The 16,520-nt window shown below is 34.0% G+C and overlaps 1 protein-coding gene across 1 annotated transcript; it reads right to left on the reverse strand.

Moving 5' to 3' along the window:
* Positions 1 to 214: 214 nt before the first annotated feature.
* eif4ebp3l (eukaryotic translation initiation factor 4E binding protein 3, like) lies at positions 215 to 12,959 on the reverse strand. The gene is made up of 3 exons (XM_056472791.1): positions 12,585 to 12,959; positions 3,051 to 3,224; positions 215 to 793 (listed from the first exon to the last, which is right to left on the reverse strand). The coding sequence occupies exons 1-3, from the start codon at positions 12,715 to 12,717 to the stop codon at positions 762 to 764; spliced, it is 339 nt and encodes a 112-aa protein (XP_056328766.1). The 5' UTR covers positions 12,718 to 12,959; the 3' UTR covers positions 215 to 761.
* Between the last annotated feature and the right edge of the window lie 3,561 nt (positions 12,960 to 16,520).

Here is a 16,520-nt window from a genome sequence, read left to right on the forward strand (position 1 = left end):
TTATTCATCATTAAATACAAGTCATAATTTACATTTTTTACTATTTTTGCCGTTGTGTGCCATTACAGCAATTATATTTCATTAGCACAAAGCCAAATCTTTTCTTCTTGAAAACAAAAATGTAGTTTTAGCAGTAGATAAGATTTATTGTAATTCTAAAACCCACGTAACAGATCGTAATATTGACCCAACTCCAAACAGAACACGACAAGTATTTTGTTTATTTTTTTATTTCAATCAAAATAATAAAACCTGAGGAAATCCAGGCAACTGAAACACCAGGAAACCCCTGAGGGCACACGGTGGTGAACATTTCACGTTCTAATGTGCTTTCTTGGATTTTTTTAAGGCGAAACACCAAACATATGCAAAAAAAGACATTTATTTGCTGCATATTCAGCCTTTACCGTTCAACAATCAATGTTTGCTGAGATATATTGCTCAGAAATGAGAGATTTGGCCTCTTGGTTTGGTTTTTTCCCCGGCTTACACATATCGCTACATTTTCTTAAAAAAAAAAAGAAAGTAGAAAGTACCATATGTACAATAAAGGTTTTTAAACACCGCCGCTGATAAAGAATCATGTTTTTTTCTTCTGGTAAACATCTCACAAATACTTTGAAAGAAAATGATAATACAGCGTTCGGCTCATGAAAAGCCTTGAAATCTGGTGAATACGTGATGTCCGCTGACTGTGGGGAAAAACAGCAGCATCTCCACTGATAAAACAGAGAAATCTCCACAGGAGGTACAACAAACACTCAGATGTCCATCTCAAACTGGCTGTCGTCAGCTAAACGAAGAAAGAAAAGACTGATTAGGGTTTCAAACAGACTTTACAATACAAGCAAATATGATCTTAGACTGAAATGATTTGTTTTAGGAGATCATTTTTTTTGTTGTTGAGGGTTTAGAAGCTTAAGGTCTTTGTACACGTACTTTAGAGTGTTTTAATTTTCAACATCTTATTCAAGAAAATGGTTTTGCAGAACAATTAAATGAGTGTTTTGTTAATAAGAAAGTTATTCAAATTTATAATTAATTTTAATAATTAACATTTTATTTGATCGAATTTATGTTTTACATTTAAATTTATTATTATTATACTTTTTATGAGGTCATTTAACAATTCTCATTTTATTGCATCTACACATATTGCAAAATGTAATGCAATTATTTAGATAGATAGATAGATAGATAGATAGATAGATAGATAGATAGATAGATAGATAGATAGATAGATAGATAGATAGATAGATAGAACAGTAGATTGATAGAACTATAGATAGAGCGGTGGATAATGAACGATAGAAGGATAAAATGATAGAGATAGATAGATGGATAATAGAATGATATATACATGGATAGAACGATAGATAGAACAGTGGATGGATGGATGTAGCAATAGATAGATGGATGATAGATAAATGGATAGAACAATAGATGGATAGAACGATAGATAGATGAATAGAAAAATAGATGATAGAACGATAGATACGTGGATAGAAAGATAGAATGATATAAGGATAGATTGGTGGATAGAATGGTAGATGGATGGATAGAATGATAGATAGAACAGTGGATGGATGGATGTAGCGATAGATAGATTAATAGAACGATATAACGACATATAGATGGATTGAATGATAGATAGGATGACAGATGGATAGATGTAGTGATAGATAGATGGATCGATAGAATGATTGATGAATAGAACCATGGATGGATGGATAGAACGATAGATTGATAGATGGATAGAACGATAGATAGAACAGTGGATGGATGGATAGAATGATAGAAAAACAGATCGATGATAGAACGGTAGATGAATTAAACGAAAGATACATGGATAGGGGATAGAATGATAGATGGATGGACAGAAAGGTAGATGATGGATAGAATGATAGAAAGAACGATATTTAGATGAATAAAATGACACGACAGATGGATAGAACAATAGATGGTTGGAGCGATAGATAGATGGATAGAACAATAGACAGATGGATTGAACGATAGATGGATAGATGTAGCGATAGATGGATGGATAGAATGATAGATGAATAGAACAATAGATGGATGTATAGAACGATAGACAGATGGATAGTATGGTAGATGGATGGATAGAACAATAGATAGAGGAAATGATAGGTTGGTGGATATATGGATGAAACTAGTTAAATGAATAGAACAATAGACAGATAGATAGATGGATAGAATGATAGATGGATAGAACAATGGATGGATAGAATAATAAATGGAATTATAGATGGATAGAACGTTAATGGATGCATAAAACTACCATAGAAATGTACCACAGAAATGTACGAAATATAATTTGCCCTTAATTGTTGTCATGATTTCAAGTTAAACCACAGCACCAGGTTGAAACGTCCTTTTATTGTTAACCGAGTTCTTATTCATTTTGCTGTAGAAAAGACAATATAAAGGGAATTGTAATTGTATTTTCAATAGGAAACTGATTCCGAAATGTTTAAATGTTATTGAAGAGAGACAGCTGGAGAGCCACATATTTTTGGTCAAAGAGCCACATATGGCTCCCGAGCCATAGTTCCCTACCTCTGCTATAGATAGATGATAGAACAATAGATGTATGGATAGAACTGATGGATGGATAGACAGACGACTCTATAAATGTTATGGTCCTCTTAATTCTTCCTCTTTATTAAAAGATAAATTGATCTTAAGATATTGTTAGATTAGTTCCAGTTTCGGCTTTGGTACTGACTAATCTAATGTATACATAAAAATCTTATTGTATAGCATCATACAGAAAGTATTATTAAAAAAAAAAAAAAAAAAGTCATATATATGATATACTACTTAATATATATTCTAGAACCACAATGACAATTTCTATAGTGTTTAAGGACTGAAACAAACTGATTGATATTGAAAAATGATATGTTTTTAAATAATGTGTAGGAGAAGCCTGGAGCACTTCACATTTCCTAGAAATGTTATTGCAGGCAGAACAGGTTTTTTTGTTTTTCACTTTCTTTCTTTTTTTCTGGAGCAGAAAGTGGTTTTACCTGCCAGCTCTTTCTCCTCCTCCAGCTCCTCTTTGAGCTCCTGCAGTTTGGACACGGGGTGGAGGGAAGGAATGGTCACTCCTGGAATCTGGGGCAAACAGCAGGGTGGAGTCCGGGCGATCGGAGAGTTCCTGCAGTCCAGGAGGAACTTTCTGTCGTAAATGATCCTGGTTCCTGGAGGAGGGAGAGCACGCTTATTACAGCAGCCAATCACATGGCTAGAAAAAAATCATATTTACATAAAACACTGCAGATTTAATGCAGTGTTAGCAATGATAGCAGCTACATTTATGTCAAAATGGCAATATTTCATCATCCAAACAGTATAATTCTAATTAAAAATACCACATTGTCCTAAAAATTGTCACTATAAAAGAGGTTTAATGGTATGATATATATAAAAGGGCTTGTAAAATGAATTGAGCTATAGAGTAAAACAACAAATTCCCTCTCCAAGTATATGTTTTTACATTTAATTCTGCAGCCTTCCATTGTGTGACAGGAAAAAATGCCAAATATAAAACTAGTGAACCAATACATTATATTGTGCAGCCTTACATGTGTGAGGAAAAAACACACGCACACAAAAACAAGCCAAATGTTTTAGCAAATGTAGCTTGAACTTTGGATTTTTTGTCATTTTAATCAAGCCAACAGCAGTTGTAATCTATTTAACAAAACTAAAACGAGATAGCGGAACGATAGCCGCTTCACATGTCCATGCTATCAGAATGTAAACGAAGACTGAAGCGTTTGTCATTTTGCATGTAAAAGGCAGCACTCACAATCTCCTACAATGAGAAATGGGGTGAACTGGATTGCAGGATCAGCACCTCCCAGTTTAGTTCCAGGAAATCTGAGAGCGTCTGCACGTGAGCCACGACTCCACAACCTCATGTTTGGAGAAGCTGTGAACAGCCGCATGGAGCTAAGCTAACTAGCAGAGCTTTGGTTTGTTTCTGAATTAAAAGCTTAAGGGTAGTTGTCCCCCCAAAAAATAAAAAAATACTGACCATTGACTCACTCTCTAAAACATTCTTGATTTTCTATTTCTATTATTAAACACAGATTGTGATATTTAGGAAAGATAACTGTAAGCCAGTCACATGCTTAGTAAGACAATCATTTTTTAACAAACTCTTTTTAAAAGGTTTCAAAATATCTTCATTTGTGTTCAACAGGAAAAAATAAAGTTGAAAAGGTTAAAAAGCAGTTGATAAAAAGCTATACATTCATAACCAAACCAAAGCAGTGCTAGTTAGCTAGCGCCATGTGGTTATTCACAACTTCTACAAACATGAGGTTGTGGAGTAGAAAGTAAGAAAGAAGATAAAGATTCAAACATGTTCAAAATTTTTATTTTTGGGCCTTGGGGACTCCTCGATGTAGCAAAGTTCAAGCTCATGTTTGGAGTAGCTGTGAAAAACCACATGGTGCTAGCTAACTAGCACAGCTTTGGTGTGGTTATGAATTAAAAGCTTAAGAGTAAATCTCCGAAAAATGAAAATATACTAATAATTTACTCATCATCAGCTACTCCAAAGCATTTTTATTTTCTTTTTCTATTAAACACAGATAATGATATTAGGGAAAAACATCCTGCAAAAAACAGCTTAGCTGGGAGATGACCAGCTAAAACCAGACTGACCAGTCCAGCTTAAACCAGGCTGGAAATAGCTGGAAACCAGCCTGGAAATGGCCAAAACCAATCTAAAAACAAGCTGGTTGACCAGATAAAACCAGCTTATGCTGGTTTAAGCTGTTTATTTTTCCAACCAGGGCAGTAAGCCAGTAGCCATGTTTCCATCCACCTATTTTTATGTGTATTTTGGAGATGCGCATAAGAAAAATGGTTGATGGAAACGCCAAGATGCGCATAAATTTAGAAAATGTGCATAAAACCATATGCGCATAAATAAGTAGGATTAATTTTTTATTCGATAAGAAAAGTTGTGCATAAACTGCGATGGAAACACTTTCCAGTCCAGTAAAAAAAAAAAAGTCATGTGATTTTGTTATAAGAGATCATGTGATGATAAAAATGTGTGCAAATAGACAAAGCAGCAGGCTGAGCACACTGGAAAACATCTGAAATGTTGTTTTGGTCATTTTAAATGCCTTAACCATTACAGAATTAGTGTTATTATAGTATCAATTACCTCCAGAATCAAGAGCGTCTGTGCTCCGCGTCTCACGCCTTCAAACGTCACAACGCATTAACTGTGTAAACGGAAAAGATTCACGCATCTTCTACTATCGTAGCAAATTACGTTTTTACTGTTTGCCGTCAGTAAATCAGAAACTGGCGATTTTGTTCTCTTTGACTTGTTGGAAGGAAACGCTGCTTTATTTGCACGTCTTTTATACGATAATCCAGTTTTGCGCATAAAGTTATTTAGCATTTTTGGATGGAAACATAGCTAGTGACATGCCCAGTAGGACAATCTTTTATTTATTTATTTATTTTTTAAACAAAATCTACCTTTTAAAAAATGTGTCAAAATATCTTCCTTTGTGTTCAACAGGAAAAAAGAAAGTTGAAAAGGTTATGAAGCAGTTTAAATTCATATACAAACCAAAGCAGTACTTGTTAGCTAGCGCCATGCGGTTGTTCACAACTTCTAGTAGGACAATCTTTCATTTTATTTTACAAAATCTACTCCTTTAAAAATGTGCGTGAAGCTGTGACAACCACATGGTGCCAAGCTAACTAGAGCTGCTTTAGTTTATGAATTAAAGTTTTTTAAAAGGGCCTTATATGCAGACCTTATTTTTTTCTTAAACACAAATATATTTAGAATAATGTTGTAATCTGCCATTGACATGCATGGTAGGATTTTTTATGACAGTCAATGGTTAACCAAAGTTCTTCAAAATATCTTATTTTGTGCCTAACAGGAAAATAGAAACTTGAATGGGGTTTAAAGCACTGAGTAAATGTATATTTTAATTTGTGAGAGAACTATTAATTTAAAAGCTTTCAGTTTATGAACAAACCAAAGCAGTGCTAGTTAGCTTAGCACCATGTGGTCGTGCACAACTTCTCCAAACATGAGTGTGGAGTAGAAACAAAAGACAGAAGAAAGAAATTCAAACAGGTTTGCAGGGCAAGTAAATGATGACAATTTCTATTTTTGGGCCAGAAGGACCCCACCATGTAGCAAAGTTCAAACTCGTGTTTTGACAAGTTGTAAACAACCACATGGTGCTAGATTAGCTGGTTTGACTATTAGTTAAAAGTTGTAAAAGGGATAGTTCACCCAAAATATCTTTACTCTCACTCTTTTTCTGTTGAGTACACAAGATAATATTTTAAAGAACGTTAGAAACTCTTAGAAATATCTTATTTTTTTATTCAATGCAAGCATAAAATAAAACAAATTTAGAGATATTAAATTTCTGGGTGGACAATCCCTTTAAAGTGTTTTTATTATCTGTTGTGCTTAAAGATCTACTGAACCCAACAGTCGTTACTAGTGGCTGAAAAACATGTTATGCAACCTTCAGTGCAATGTGTCCTGGACAAAAGGGGTAGAGACGGTGGGGGGAGGATCAGGGTGTGGACAGAGATGTTGGCTGGGGTTGGACCAACAGTAGGCACAACGGTGAACTGCTCTGGACAGAGGAATGCAGAGACCAAACTCAGCCAAGTCCTGCTCAAGCACGTTTTGTTCGGTGACTGCTCTTCAACGTCATCAAATTCGTATAAGCTAAAGTGTTTACATTAAACTTGAAGCGTTTTCCCCTCACTCCCACTCCCTTTCACCCCAAAAATCAACAGGAAAATAAAAGGAAATTATAATTTGTGTAAAAATAAATAAACCTAAATATGCTCATTTATTAATCTAAACTAAGAATGCACTTAAAAAAAAAAACGACTAAAAATTGCATGTAGAAAGAAATACAGTGTTTCCTCACTATAACGTGGTTCACTTTTCGGCACTTTGCGGGTCACGCGGTTCGCCTCGCAGTTTCGTGGATTGTTTTCTGTATAGTACCGAATGCGTTCAGCTTGCCAAATTTACATAAATTTTCAATATTTTAAGACTGTACCTTTGCTAGTTTTCGCCTATTGCGGGTGATTTTTAGAACGTAACTCCCCTAATTAACGAGGGACCACTCTATTACTAATACTACAAAATGTATAACCTTTTTTTATATATGCGACAATGTGACAATACCCCAAATGCTAACTACTATAATACATCCATACACTTTTTGTGATGTTTTCAAAATTTAAACAAACAGTACTACATATGATACACTCAAAAAATTACTTTTGCTGGTTGTTTAAACTACTTAAAAAAAAAGTTGAAACACAATTGTTGTGTTGTAGATTTTGAGACAGCCTAATTGTTTTAGTGTTGTCACGATACTGGAATTCAATACCAATCAGTACTGAAATGTAAAAAATTCTAAGCGTTCTAAACAGCGCTGATTTGCCATTGCGTTCAGCACGAACACAGTGGCTGTTTAAATGTTTAAAGGCTGGTTTTTACTTCTGCGTCTGCCTCGCGTTTAGTCGTGGATTTATACTTCTGTATGCTGTTTGTTTTGCTCTGCAATAACACTTTCGAAATGCTAGCTGGCAGTAGGTTATGTTCCTCTGTGTCTTCGTGGGTGTTTTTTTTTCTTTTTCTGAACGCTACCTTAATGTACAAGTAGCTAAAACTCGCTCATTCAGAGGCAGAAACCGGCGGATGTGCAACAACTTTAATCATTAGGTAAACATAAAACATCTGGAGCTCCTTCACGGAACTCGACGCTTGTAAACACTCACTCCATTGGGCTCGTGGCTATGAGCACCGCCCACATTCGGCACAGCTACCAAGTCGACCAATCACAGAGCTTGCGCCAAGCGTTGTTGCGATGTGTAGTTACATTTTTTGAGAAGTTATGGGCTATGAAGAAGTAAAAATCAGCCATAAGAATGCGCTCAACAGCGCTCAAATATAAGCAGGAAATTGATGTTTTTAAAATTTCAGCACCGATTGGTATCGAATTCCAGTATCCTGACAACACTAAATTATTTTACGTTAAATCCACTAAAATTAGTAAAAAAATATATAAAGTTAATTTAAATTTGTAAGTTAAACAAGTTAAAATAAATTAACGATTTGTTTTGGGATACGCTGAATGAGTTCTGTGAAAGCCAGCATTTTTAACACTGTTTGTAGTGTTGTACATGATAAAGAAAATTCCTCGAGTAGTTCCAACACAAATCGATTAAGGTAACTTAACATGTTTAATGCCCAGAATTGTGTTGTTTAAGCTCATTAATTTAATGGTTTAATTCAAGCTCAAGAATAGCAAAGCAAAATACTTTTTGGAGTGAATACTTATATAAATGTTAATATAATATATTCCATTATGTTGAAAGAGTAGTAGAGTATCGTAACTGTATTTTCTCTTCTTTGTTTTGTAGAGAGAAACTTAATCTGGGCACATATTTGGCAGAGATACATGGTCTATAAACAGACACACACACACATGCCTTTAGTCTCCACATGTTTACGGTCTACACACCCAAACGCATATATATAGACGTATATTTGCATGCCTCGGATCAGTTATTCAGCTTTCTACCCTGCGGGAGCCATTCATGATGATATAGTGGCCCCAATGAACCTCTATTGCAGAGCACATGGAGTCCTGTTATTCCTGAAATCCACCACAGCAGCTGTGAAGGAGGAGGAGGAGGCCTGTTTCTAAGAATTGCCTCCTCCTCTCCATGTGCTACAGTTACAGACACATGCCAAACTCGGGGACAAAGGAGACATGGCCTGTACAGTAATGGGTCAAGCATTTGTTTTTCGCTCGATTAGATAAACTGAATGTCCGGTATCATTTTAGGGCCATGCAAGACGCAAATCAGATAAACAGACACGTTGTTACATAAGAAGCATGGCAGTTGGGCTATCTTACTGCAGGCATGCAATGAAAAACTTGTTGTGCACAACAAAGAGGAATGTGGAGGAGTGAAAAACATTTAATAACATTTGTTTGAAGTTCTGCGTGGTCAAGCCACTGCTTGGTTTAATGCACAGTAAATAAATATGTTGTTATGAATTTATTTAATGCATATTATACGATATTTGAGTGTAAACACCATTTGTTTTCAATTTTGGATATGATTGCCAAGTGTTTAATTAATGGAAATTAATTCAAATTACCAGGATGTTTGGTATCTTAAAACGTGTACTATGGAAATATTATGAAAGTTAAGAACTCAGGGTTTCTGCAGGTTTCATAAAGTCAAATTTAAGACATTTTAAGACCCTTTTAAGACCATTATGAATGAGATTTTAGACTTATACGGGCCTAAACATTAAGGATTTTTGGTAATGGCCCTGTTGGATCAATGGAATTGGGGAAAAAAAAAATGTAATTATTTCTTAACCAATATTTCAATGTGTCAAAACCATAGACTGTGAAATATAGGTCAAAACAGGAAACACTTTTTTTCAACAACGTTTCTTTTTTTTTTTTTTTTTAATGACAAGTTTAACATTGTTAAAAGCATGTTTATTATGAAGGACACTACACGAAAAATTAAAAAAAAATTATATTTGTTTGCTTTTGGTCTAAATGAATTGAGTATAACTCTTATTCAACCTAATGCCTTTCTGTTATAAAACCTTACATTTCATGCCTATCTATAAATATTACATCCACTTACACATTCTGTAAATAGTTTTTGTGTAAATGGAAGATTATGTAAAGGGATATATTGCTTGTTTTATTATTTAATAATTAGATATTATCATGAGGAATTGTGTAATTGTTTTTAGTTTTATTTTCCTGATTAGGAATTTTAATTCAACAAATTTGCTGTGAAATGTCTAGCAGCAGTTGCGAAATAAACATCTCTTTGTAATAAAAAACTTTTAAAAATTGGGTTTCGGTACAATTGGGTAACATTACTTTGACAAATTTTAAAATGTAGACCTGTTTAAAATTATTTAAGACCAACAACACAATATTTCTGTGAATTTGAGACTTTAAGGTCTAAAATTTGGTCTTTGAAATTTAAGACATTTAAGACTTTTTAGGACCCCGCGGATACCCTGGAACTTTTTATGGATGTTTTAACTGATTTTTGCACTTTTGTGTAGGGTTTTAGAATCAATGGAAATTCCTGGATAATATCCTGGCACTAAACTATTATTTTGTATTATTACTACCACTACTACTATTACAGTAGAGCATAATGTACTGTAGAAATGGTTTGAATGTTTTTATATATTATTATTATTATTATTAATAACTTTTTTTTTTACAGTTGTTTCACCTGTATTTTTTTATTTCTGCATTGCATTGCATTTTATGATGAATAAAGATGTCCTTAAAGTAAAAAAAATTACAGGACATTACCAGATATTGCACATTATTGTTTTAATGCCAAGTTTTAATGAACATCAACTGAAAAGTAAAATAACATTTATAACATGGCGAGTTGTTACAAATCCGTTATATATATATATAATATCATATATTATCCTGATGTTAAAGAAATATTCAATATTTCGGTGCAAAAAAAATAAAGGAAATAATTTTAAATACTTTAAAGCCTGTTTTTATAATGTTCTCAATTTTTTAAATATTTTAAATGACAGAAATTTATGTTTTTTTTATAAGGAAACTCTCTCGGCAGTTGATATCCAACAGTTCTTTTTTAAAATAAATGTACATTAAACCTTGATGGGGATCAATTATGCCATCCACCATGCTACAACATTCCCCAGTCTCCCAAACATGTTTTATACACACATCTAAAGGAAACTCATCCAAAAGCAGTGTTTCTCAACCACATTCCTGGAGGACCACCAGCTCTGCACATTTTCCATATCTCCTTAACCAAACACACCTGATTGTGCTCAACACCTCATTAGCAGAGACTGAAAGTGCGATAATGGGTGTGACAAACAAAGCAGACATCCAAAACAAGCAGTGTTGGTGATCCTCCAAGAACGTGGTTGAGAAACACTATCCTAAAGCATACAGGGTAAAATTGTTTGCTGAGCTTCAAGGGACAGTTGACCCAAAATGTACTCAATATTTACTCACCCTAATCTTAGTTGATCTCCAGACCAAATGAAAACCCAAAACATACTTAAATCCAACAAAACATACCACGTCGAGACACCACCTACAATGTCAGGCTGTTTAAAAAGGATAGTGGTGAAAATTAGCTCACTATTATATTCAGCCTTCAGTGGTTATAAACCATTAACGAGTTATTTTCTTCCGCTGAACACAAAAGACTAAATTTTGGAGAAAGCTGAAAGCCTGTAACCATTGACCTCTATAGGAAAAACAAATATTATGGATGTTAATGGTTACAGGTTTCCAAAATTAAAATTAAATATAAATATTTATACACATTTTTAAGTTTTTAACATAAAGAAACTCACAAAAGTTCAAAACAAGTAAAGAGTAAATGATGACAGAATTTTCATTTTTAAGTGAACTAACCCTTTAATCCCCAACAGGAACCAACACCCAGCCTCTTATATTCCTCAAAGCACGTGTTGACCAGACAATAATAACAGCAACCATAGTCAGTGAAAGACTGAGGTAAAGTTGGCTTTATATTCACACATTCGTTCGGTGAAAACTTGAGACACGCTCCTTATAATGTTTACCATGGTACTTTAAAATATTCAGTCTAAAAATCACAGCTTCAAAACAACATTAACACCATTTATTTGACTGAACAAAGTATACTTTGACTGTTATAAGCTGCTAATATGATTTCAGAAACAATACCTTTCTGAAATGATATTAAAAAGAAATTCTTAACGTGTGAATATGAAACCAACTTTACCTCAGTAAGTGATTGCTGAGATAAAGTCGGTTTTATATTCGCACATTGAGACTTTCTCCTTTAATATAGAACTTGAGCAAAAGTATTATTTGCAAATCTTAAATAGGGAAATTATATCAGCAGCCATATCTAAAGTATAACATTGTTCACAGCCATTTAAATGATGTGCTAATGTTGTTTTAAAATAATTTCTATATGCTAATTCCCAAAAATATTCGACGTAGCGTGGTGACGTCAAAAATATACATGACACAAGTTGCTAATTAGTTAAAAAATGAGCAAATTTTAATTTTTGGGTGAACTATCCCTTTAATCACTAACAAGAACCAACACCCAACATCCTCAAAGCACGTGTTGACCACACAATAATAACAGTAACCAAACTTAGTGAAAGATTGAGGTAAAGTTGGGTTTTTTTTTTTTCGCACATTTGTCCATTTTAACGATCCGTATTTCGTTTAACTAGCGTTACTACGCTAATTTGAATCCTCGGTCTGAAATTGCATGAAAGTATGACTTCAAAACAACATTAGCACTGTTTAGTTGCCTGTGAACAATGCTAAACTTTAATAGTTTCGGCTAATAATATAATTTCCATATTTATAATTTGCAAATGATACTTTTCTGAAATTACATTAAAGGAGAAAGTCTGAATGTGTGAACATAAAACAAACTTTCCCTCAGTCAGTAGCGAGAGTGAGTCTTACCGCCAGGTGTGGTGGAGAAGAGTGTCCCCCCGGGGGTCTGGCTGTAGCAGTCCGGCAGCTGAGACCAGTCTTTGAGGTGCAGGACCCGCGTGGGGATGGGACAGCTCTTGCTCTGCTGCGTGTTTGTGGACATCGTGCGTCAAAATGCGCTTTAAACTCTTCTTAGGCACTGATGTTATTATATTATAAGCGCTCTGCAACACGCGTGTATATGGCGTGCCTGCTTCAGGTCAAACTCAGCTCAACAAAGTTTTAACAACATAAGAAAAAATGCCAGGGGTATTTTTAGCGTGCTGGTCGTGTGATGTCCGTCTATCTGTCTCTCTGTGTATGTGTGTGTGTGAGTGTCCGCCTAGGCTGAGCGCTATTTAACAACAACGCAGACTACGTGACTCGCATCATGTGATATACGAGACTTGGGCAACAACAAAAACAGGCAGCGAAACACGCGGGGTTGCCAGATCTTGAGTTAGATATTTTATGACTGTTCTGCCAGGTATTCTAATGAAATGACTTTCCAGGAATATATGGGAAGCCCACCCTTCTGAAAATTAGAAAAAAATTTAGCAAGTAAAACCAAACACATGGTAATCGAAACCATGCAGTCACTAATTTGTTAGTTTCACTAACATAGCATAATCAACTGGAAAGGCATCCGCTGTGTAAAACATATGCTGCAATAGTTGGTGGTTCATTCCGCAGTGGCGCCCCTTGATGAATAAAGGGATGAAGCAGAATAAAAATGAATGAAAACATAATCAATGCGCCAAAACATGTTGCATTTACGCCACATACGCTTATTAAAAACCCTTAACCAGGGGGGTTCTGGTGGTTCGAAAGACCCACCCCTCATTGACAAAGGTCCAGAATTTGTCTCATACATGAGAGCTCATTTGTCCTATTTTGACTGCTACGCCATCATGAATAGTGAAAATAAAAAGTTAGCTGTTGCGTTGGTTTAGTTAATCAGTTTTGTTCCATGCAAACAATTATTTTTCTTGAGTTCAACATCCAGCTGTGCAAGAGAACATACATTCTGGTTCATCTTTGAAGTCATCTTTCGCTACTGTGTTGTTTTTAAATAGAGAAAATATTTTACAAGTAACTTTTATTCTAAATCTTGAACCTTGAAAACAAAAAATAACCAATAAAAAGGTGTGAAGCACCAAAATCGACCGATATTAAAATGAATTTGAATACTATTTTGGCTATTGTTGCTATCCATGTATTTTTAAATGTACTTTTTTTTGGTTATCACGGCCATCTGACAATCTATTTCAGCTAAAATAGTGCTTAAAATGTTACTAAAATGCAGTATTTAAGCCTCATAATTAAATAGTAACCTAAATGAGGCCTATATCTGCAAAAAAGCTCCACTTTTTGAGAAAAAAAAAAAAGAACCACCCCTTTCAACAGGCTGGCTACGGGTCTGTATGATCATATTTAAAGTCATAATAATGAAATAATATGAGCTATTAAGTTGCATTTAAGAGTTTTAATAAAGGCTGTGATTTTTTCCCCTGATATTTTAACCGAACAGTCTTGTTTCAGTTATTTTTCTTGGAGTTAACCCCTTTATTCATCAGGAGTCGCCACAGCAGAATGAACCGCCAACTTTTCCAGCATGTTTTACGCAGTGGATGCTCTTCCAGAGGCAACTCTGTAATGGGAAACATCCACATACACTCATTCACACACATACGACCAATTTAATTTATTTAATTCACCTACACCGCATGTCTTTGGACTGTGGAGAAAATCCACGCCAACATGGAGAGAACATGCAAACTCCACACAGAAATGCCATCTGACCCAGCCGGGACTTGCTGTGTGAGCCACTGTGTCCCCACAATATTTTTAAATATTTTTAAATTGACTTATATCACATTATTGTTTAGCATTTTTTAATTATTAGTGATCAAAGTTGAATCTTTAGTCATTTCTATGCACTTTAATGCATGTTGTAGCAGTAGAAATGTATTATTAGTGCTAAAAGTTGACTCTTTTTAGTATTTACTATAATTTTTAATCTTTTTACTATAATTTTTTAGTATTTTAAAGCATTTTCTTAGCAGTAGAAATCAAAAGGATGTGATTCTGTAACTCTTTTTTTCTCGTAATTTCAATTTGATAATCGTTTTATATTTTTAAATGTACTTTATGTTACATTTTATTAGCATTTTTTATTATTAGTGATCAAAGTTGACTATTTTTTGTCATTTTAAAGCATGTTGTAGAAGCATAAATTAAACATTTATATCACGGGGCGACACAGCTCTTGCCACTGGTTCGAGTACCAGCTCGGTCAGTTGGCATTCCTGTGTGGAGTTTGCATGTTTTCCCAGTGTTTGCTTGGGTTTCCTAAGGGTGCTCCGATTTCTCCAACAGTCCAAGACATGTGGTATAGGTGACTTGAAAAAACTAAACTAATAGTAGTGTATGAGTGTGTGTGAATGAGTGTGCATGGGTGTTTCCCAGTACTGGGTTGGAGCTGGAAGGGCATCCACTGTGTAAAACATATGCTGGAATAGTTGGCGGTTTATTCCACTGTGGCGACTCCTCGTGGATAAAGGGACTAAGCCGAAGGAAATGTAATTAATAAGATAATCAATGCGCCAATACATGCTGCATTTACGCCACATAAAATTGCTTATCATCAATTTAATGTCACGATAATGAAATAATATGAGCTATTAAGTTGCATTTATGAGTTTTTTCTTATCATTTTAACCTAAAATCATTTTAATATTTTTAAATTGACTTATATTACATTATTTTTGTTTGTTTTTTTATCATTAGTGATCAAAGTTGACTCCTTTTGTCATTTTTATGAATCTGAAAGCATTTCGTAGAAGCAGAATTCTTTATTAGGGATCAAAATTGACTCTTTTTGTCTTTGTATGAATATCAAAGCATTTTGTAGCAGTCAAAATCAAAAGGCTGTGATTCTGTGACTCTTTATTTTCTCATAATTTCAATTTAATAATCGGTTTATATTTTTAAATGTACTTTATGTTACATATTTTTAGCATTTTTATGTTATTAGTGATCAAAGTTGACTCTTATTGTCATTTTAAATGCATTTTAAAGCATTTTGTAGCAGTAGATATTGAATGGCTGTGATTCCTTAATAAATTTTTTCCTCATAATTTCAATTTAATCATCTTTTTATTTACATTAATTTACTTTATATTACATATTTTAGCATCTTTATTGCTAGTGATCAAAGTTGACTCTTTTTTTGTCATTTTAAATGCTTTTTTTGATAAATAGAATCATTTCATAATTATGACTTTTTTAATGATGACATTTCAAAGCATTATATAAAGCATATATAAATATTGAAAGTAACAAAGCATTAAATGGAAGAAATTAGCTTCCATTAAAGTTGGATTTAAAAAACAAAATACTTCAAATGGCTGTGAAAGGGCTTAACCTTCAGAAAAATGTTGTCAGTTGCCCTCAAAGCTAAATTTACATGACCTATTTACTGCTGTTGTTGTTTATTTCTGTTTATTTTACTGCTAAGCTACCGAACACTTGGCTATACAGTTTAAATTGTGACTTCATCTCTTTTTACTAATTGAATTTATACTCTTCAAAAAAATAAGAAAAGAAAAGCTATTGATCTATTTATTTAAACTATTGGCATTATATCGATGTTAAAAATAAAGAATATAAAAATGATATAAAATAAATACAGCTGTTTGCTATTGTAATAGGTTTGTTTTAAACTGCATTGGTGTAAAGTGTAACTCCATTTATTTATTTATTGGTTTGGTGCACAAATGCTGAAAGGGATGGTGTGGCGAGTACATGGTTTCATGTAGGCTACTAAAATAATATAGCACACTAAATTTAGTTGTGTGTGTCATATGGATTTAGAGCACTGCAGTTTCACATCCCAAACAGCAGGTGTCGACAAACGCAACTTTG

The sequence above is a fragment of the Danio aesculapii genome, chromosome 14, assembly GCF_903798145.1.
Source record: "Danio aesculapii chromosome 14, fDanAes4.1, whole genome shotgun sequence".
NCBI classification, from domain to species: domain Eukaryota; kingdom Metazoa; phylum Chordata; class Actinopteri; order Cypriniformes; family Danionidae; genus Danio; species Danio aesculapii.

Bases quoted from the DNA above. Each gene is read 5' to 3' on its own strand.
- eif4ebp3l (XM_056472791.1), bottom strand. From the start codon at position 12,717: ATGTCCACAAACACGCAGCAGAGCAAGAGCTGTCCCATCCCCACGCGG. The intron at 3,225-12,584 runs GTAAGACTCACT...TCCCTCCTCCAG, and splicing joins CTTCTCCACCACACCTGGCG to GAACCAGGATCATTTACGAC. The intron at 794-3,050 runs GTAAAACCACTT...TTCTTCGTTTAG, and splicing joins GGAGGAGAAAGAGCTGGCAG to CTGACGACAGCCAGTTTGAG.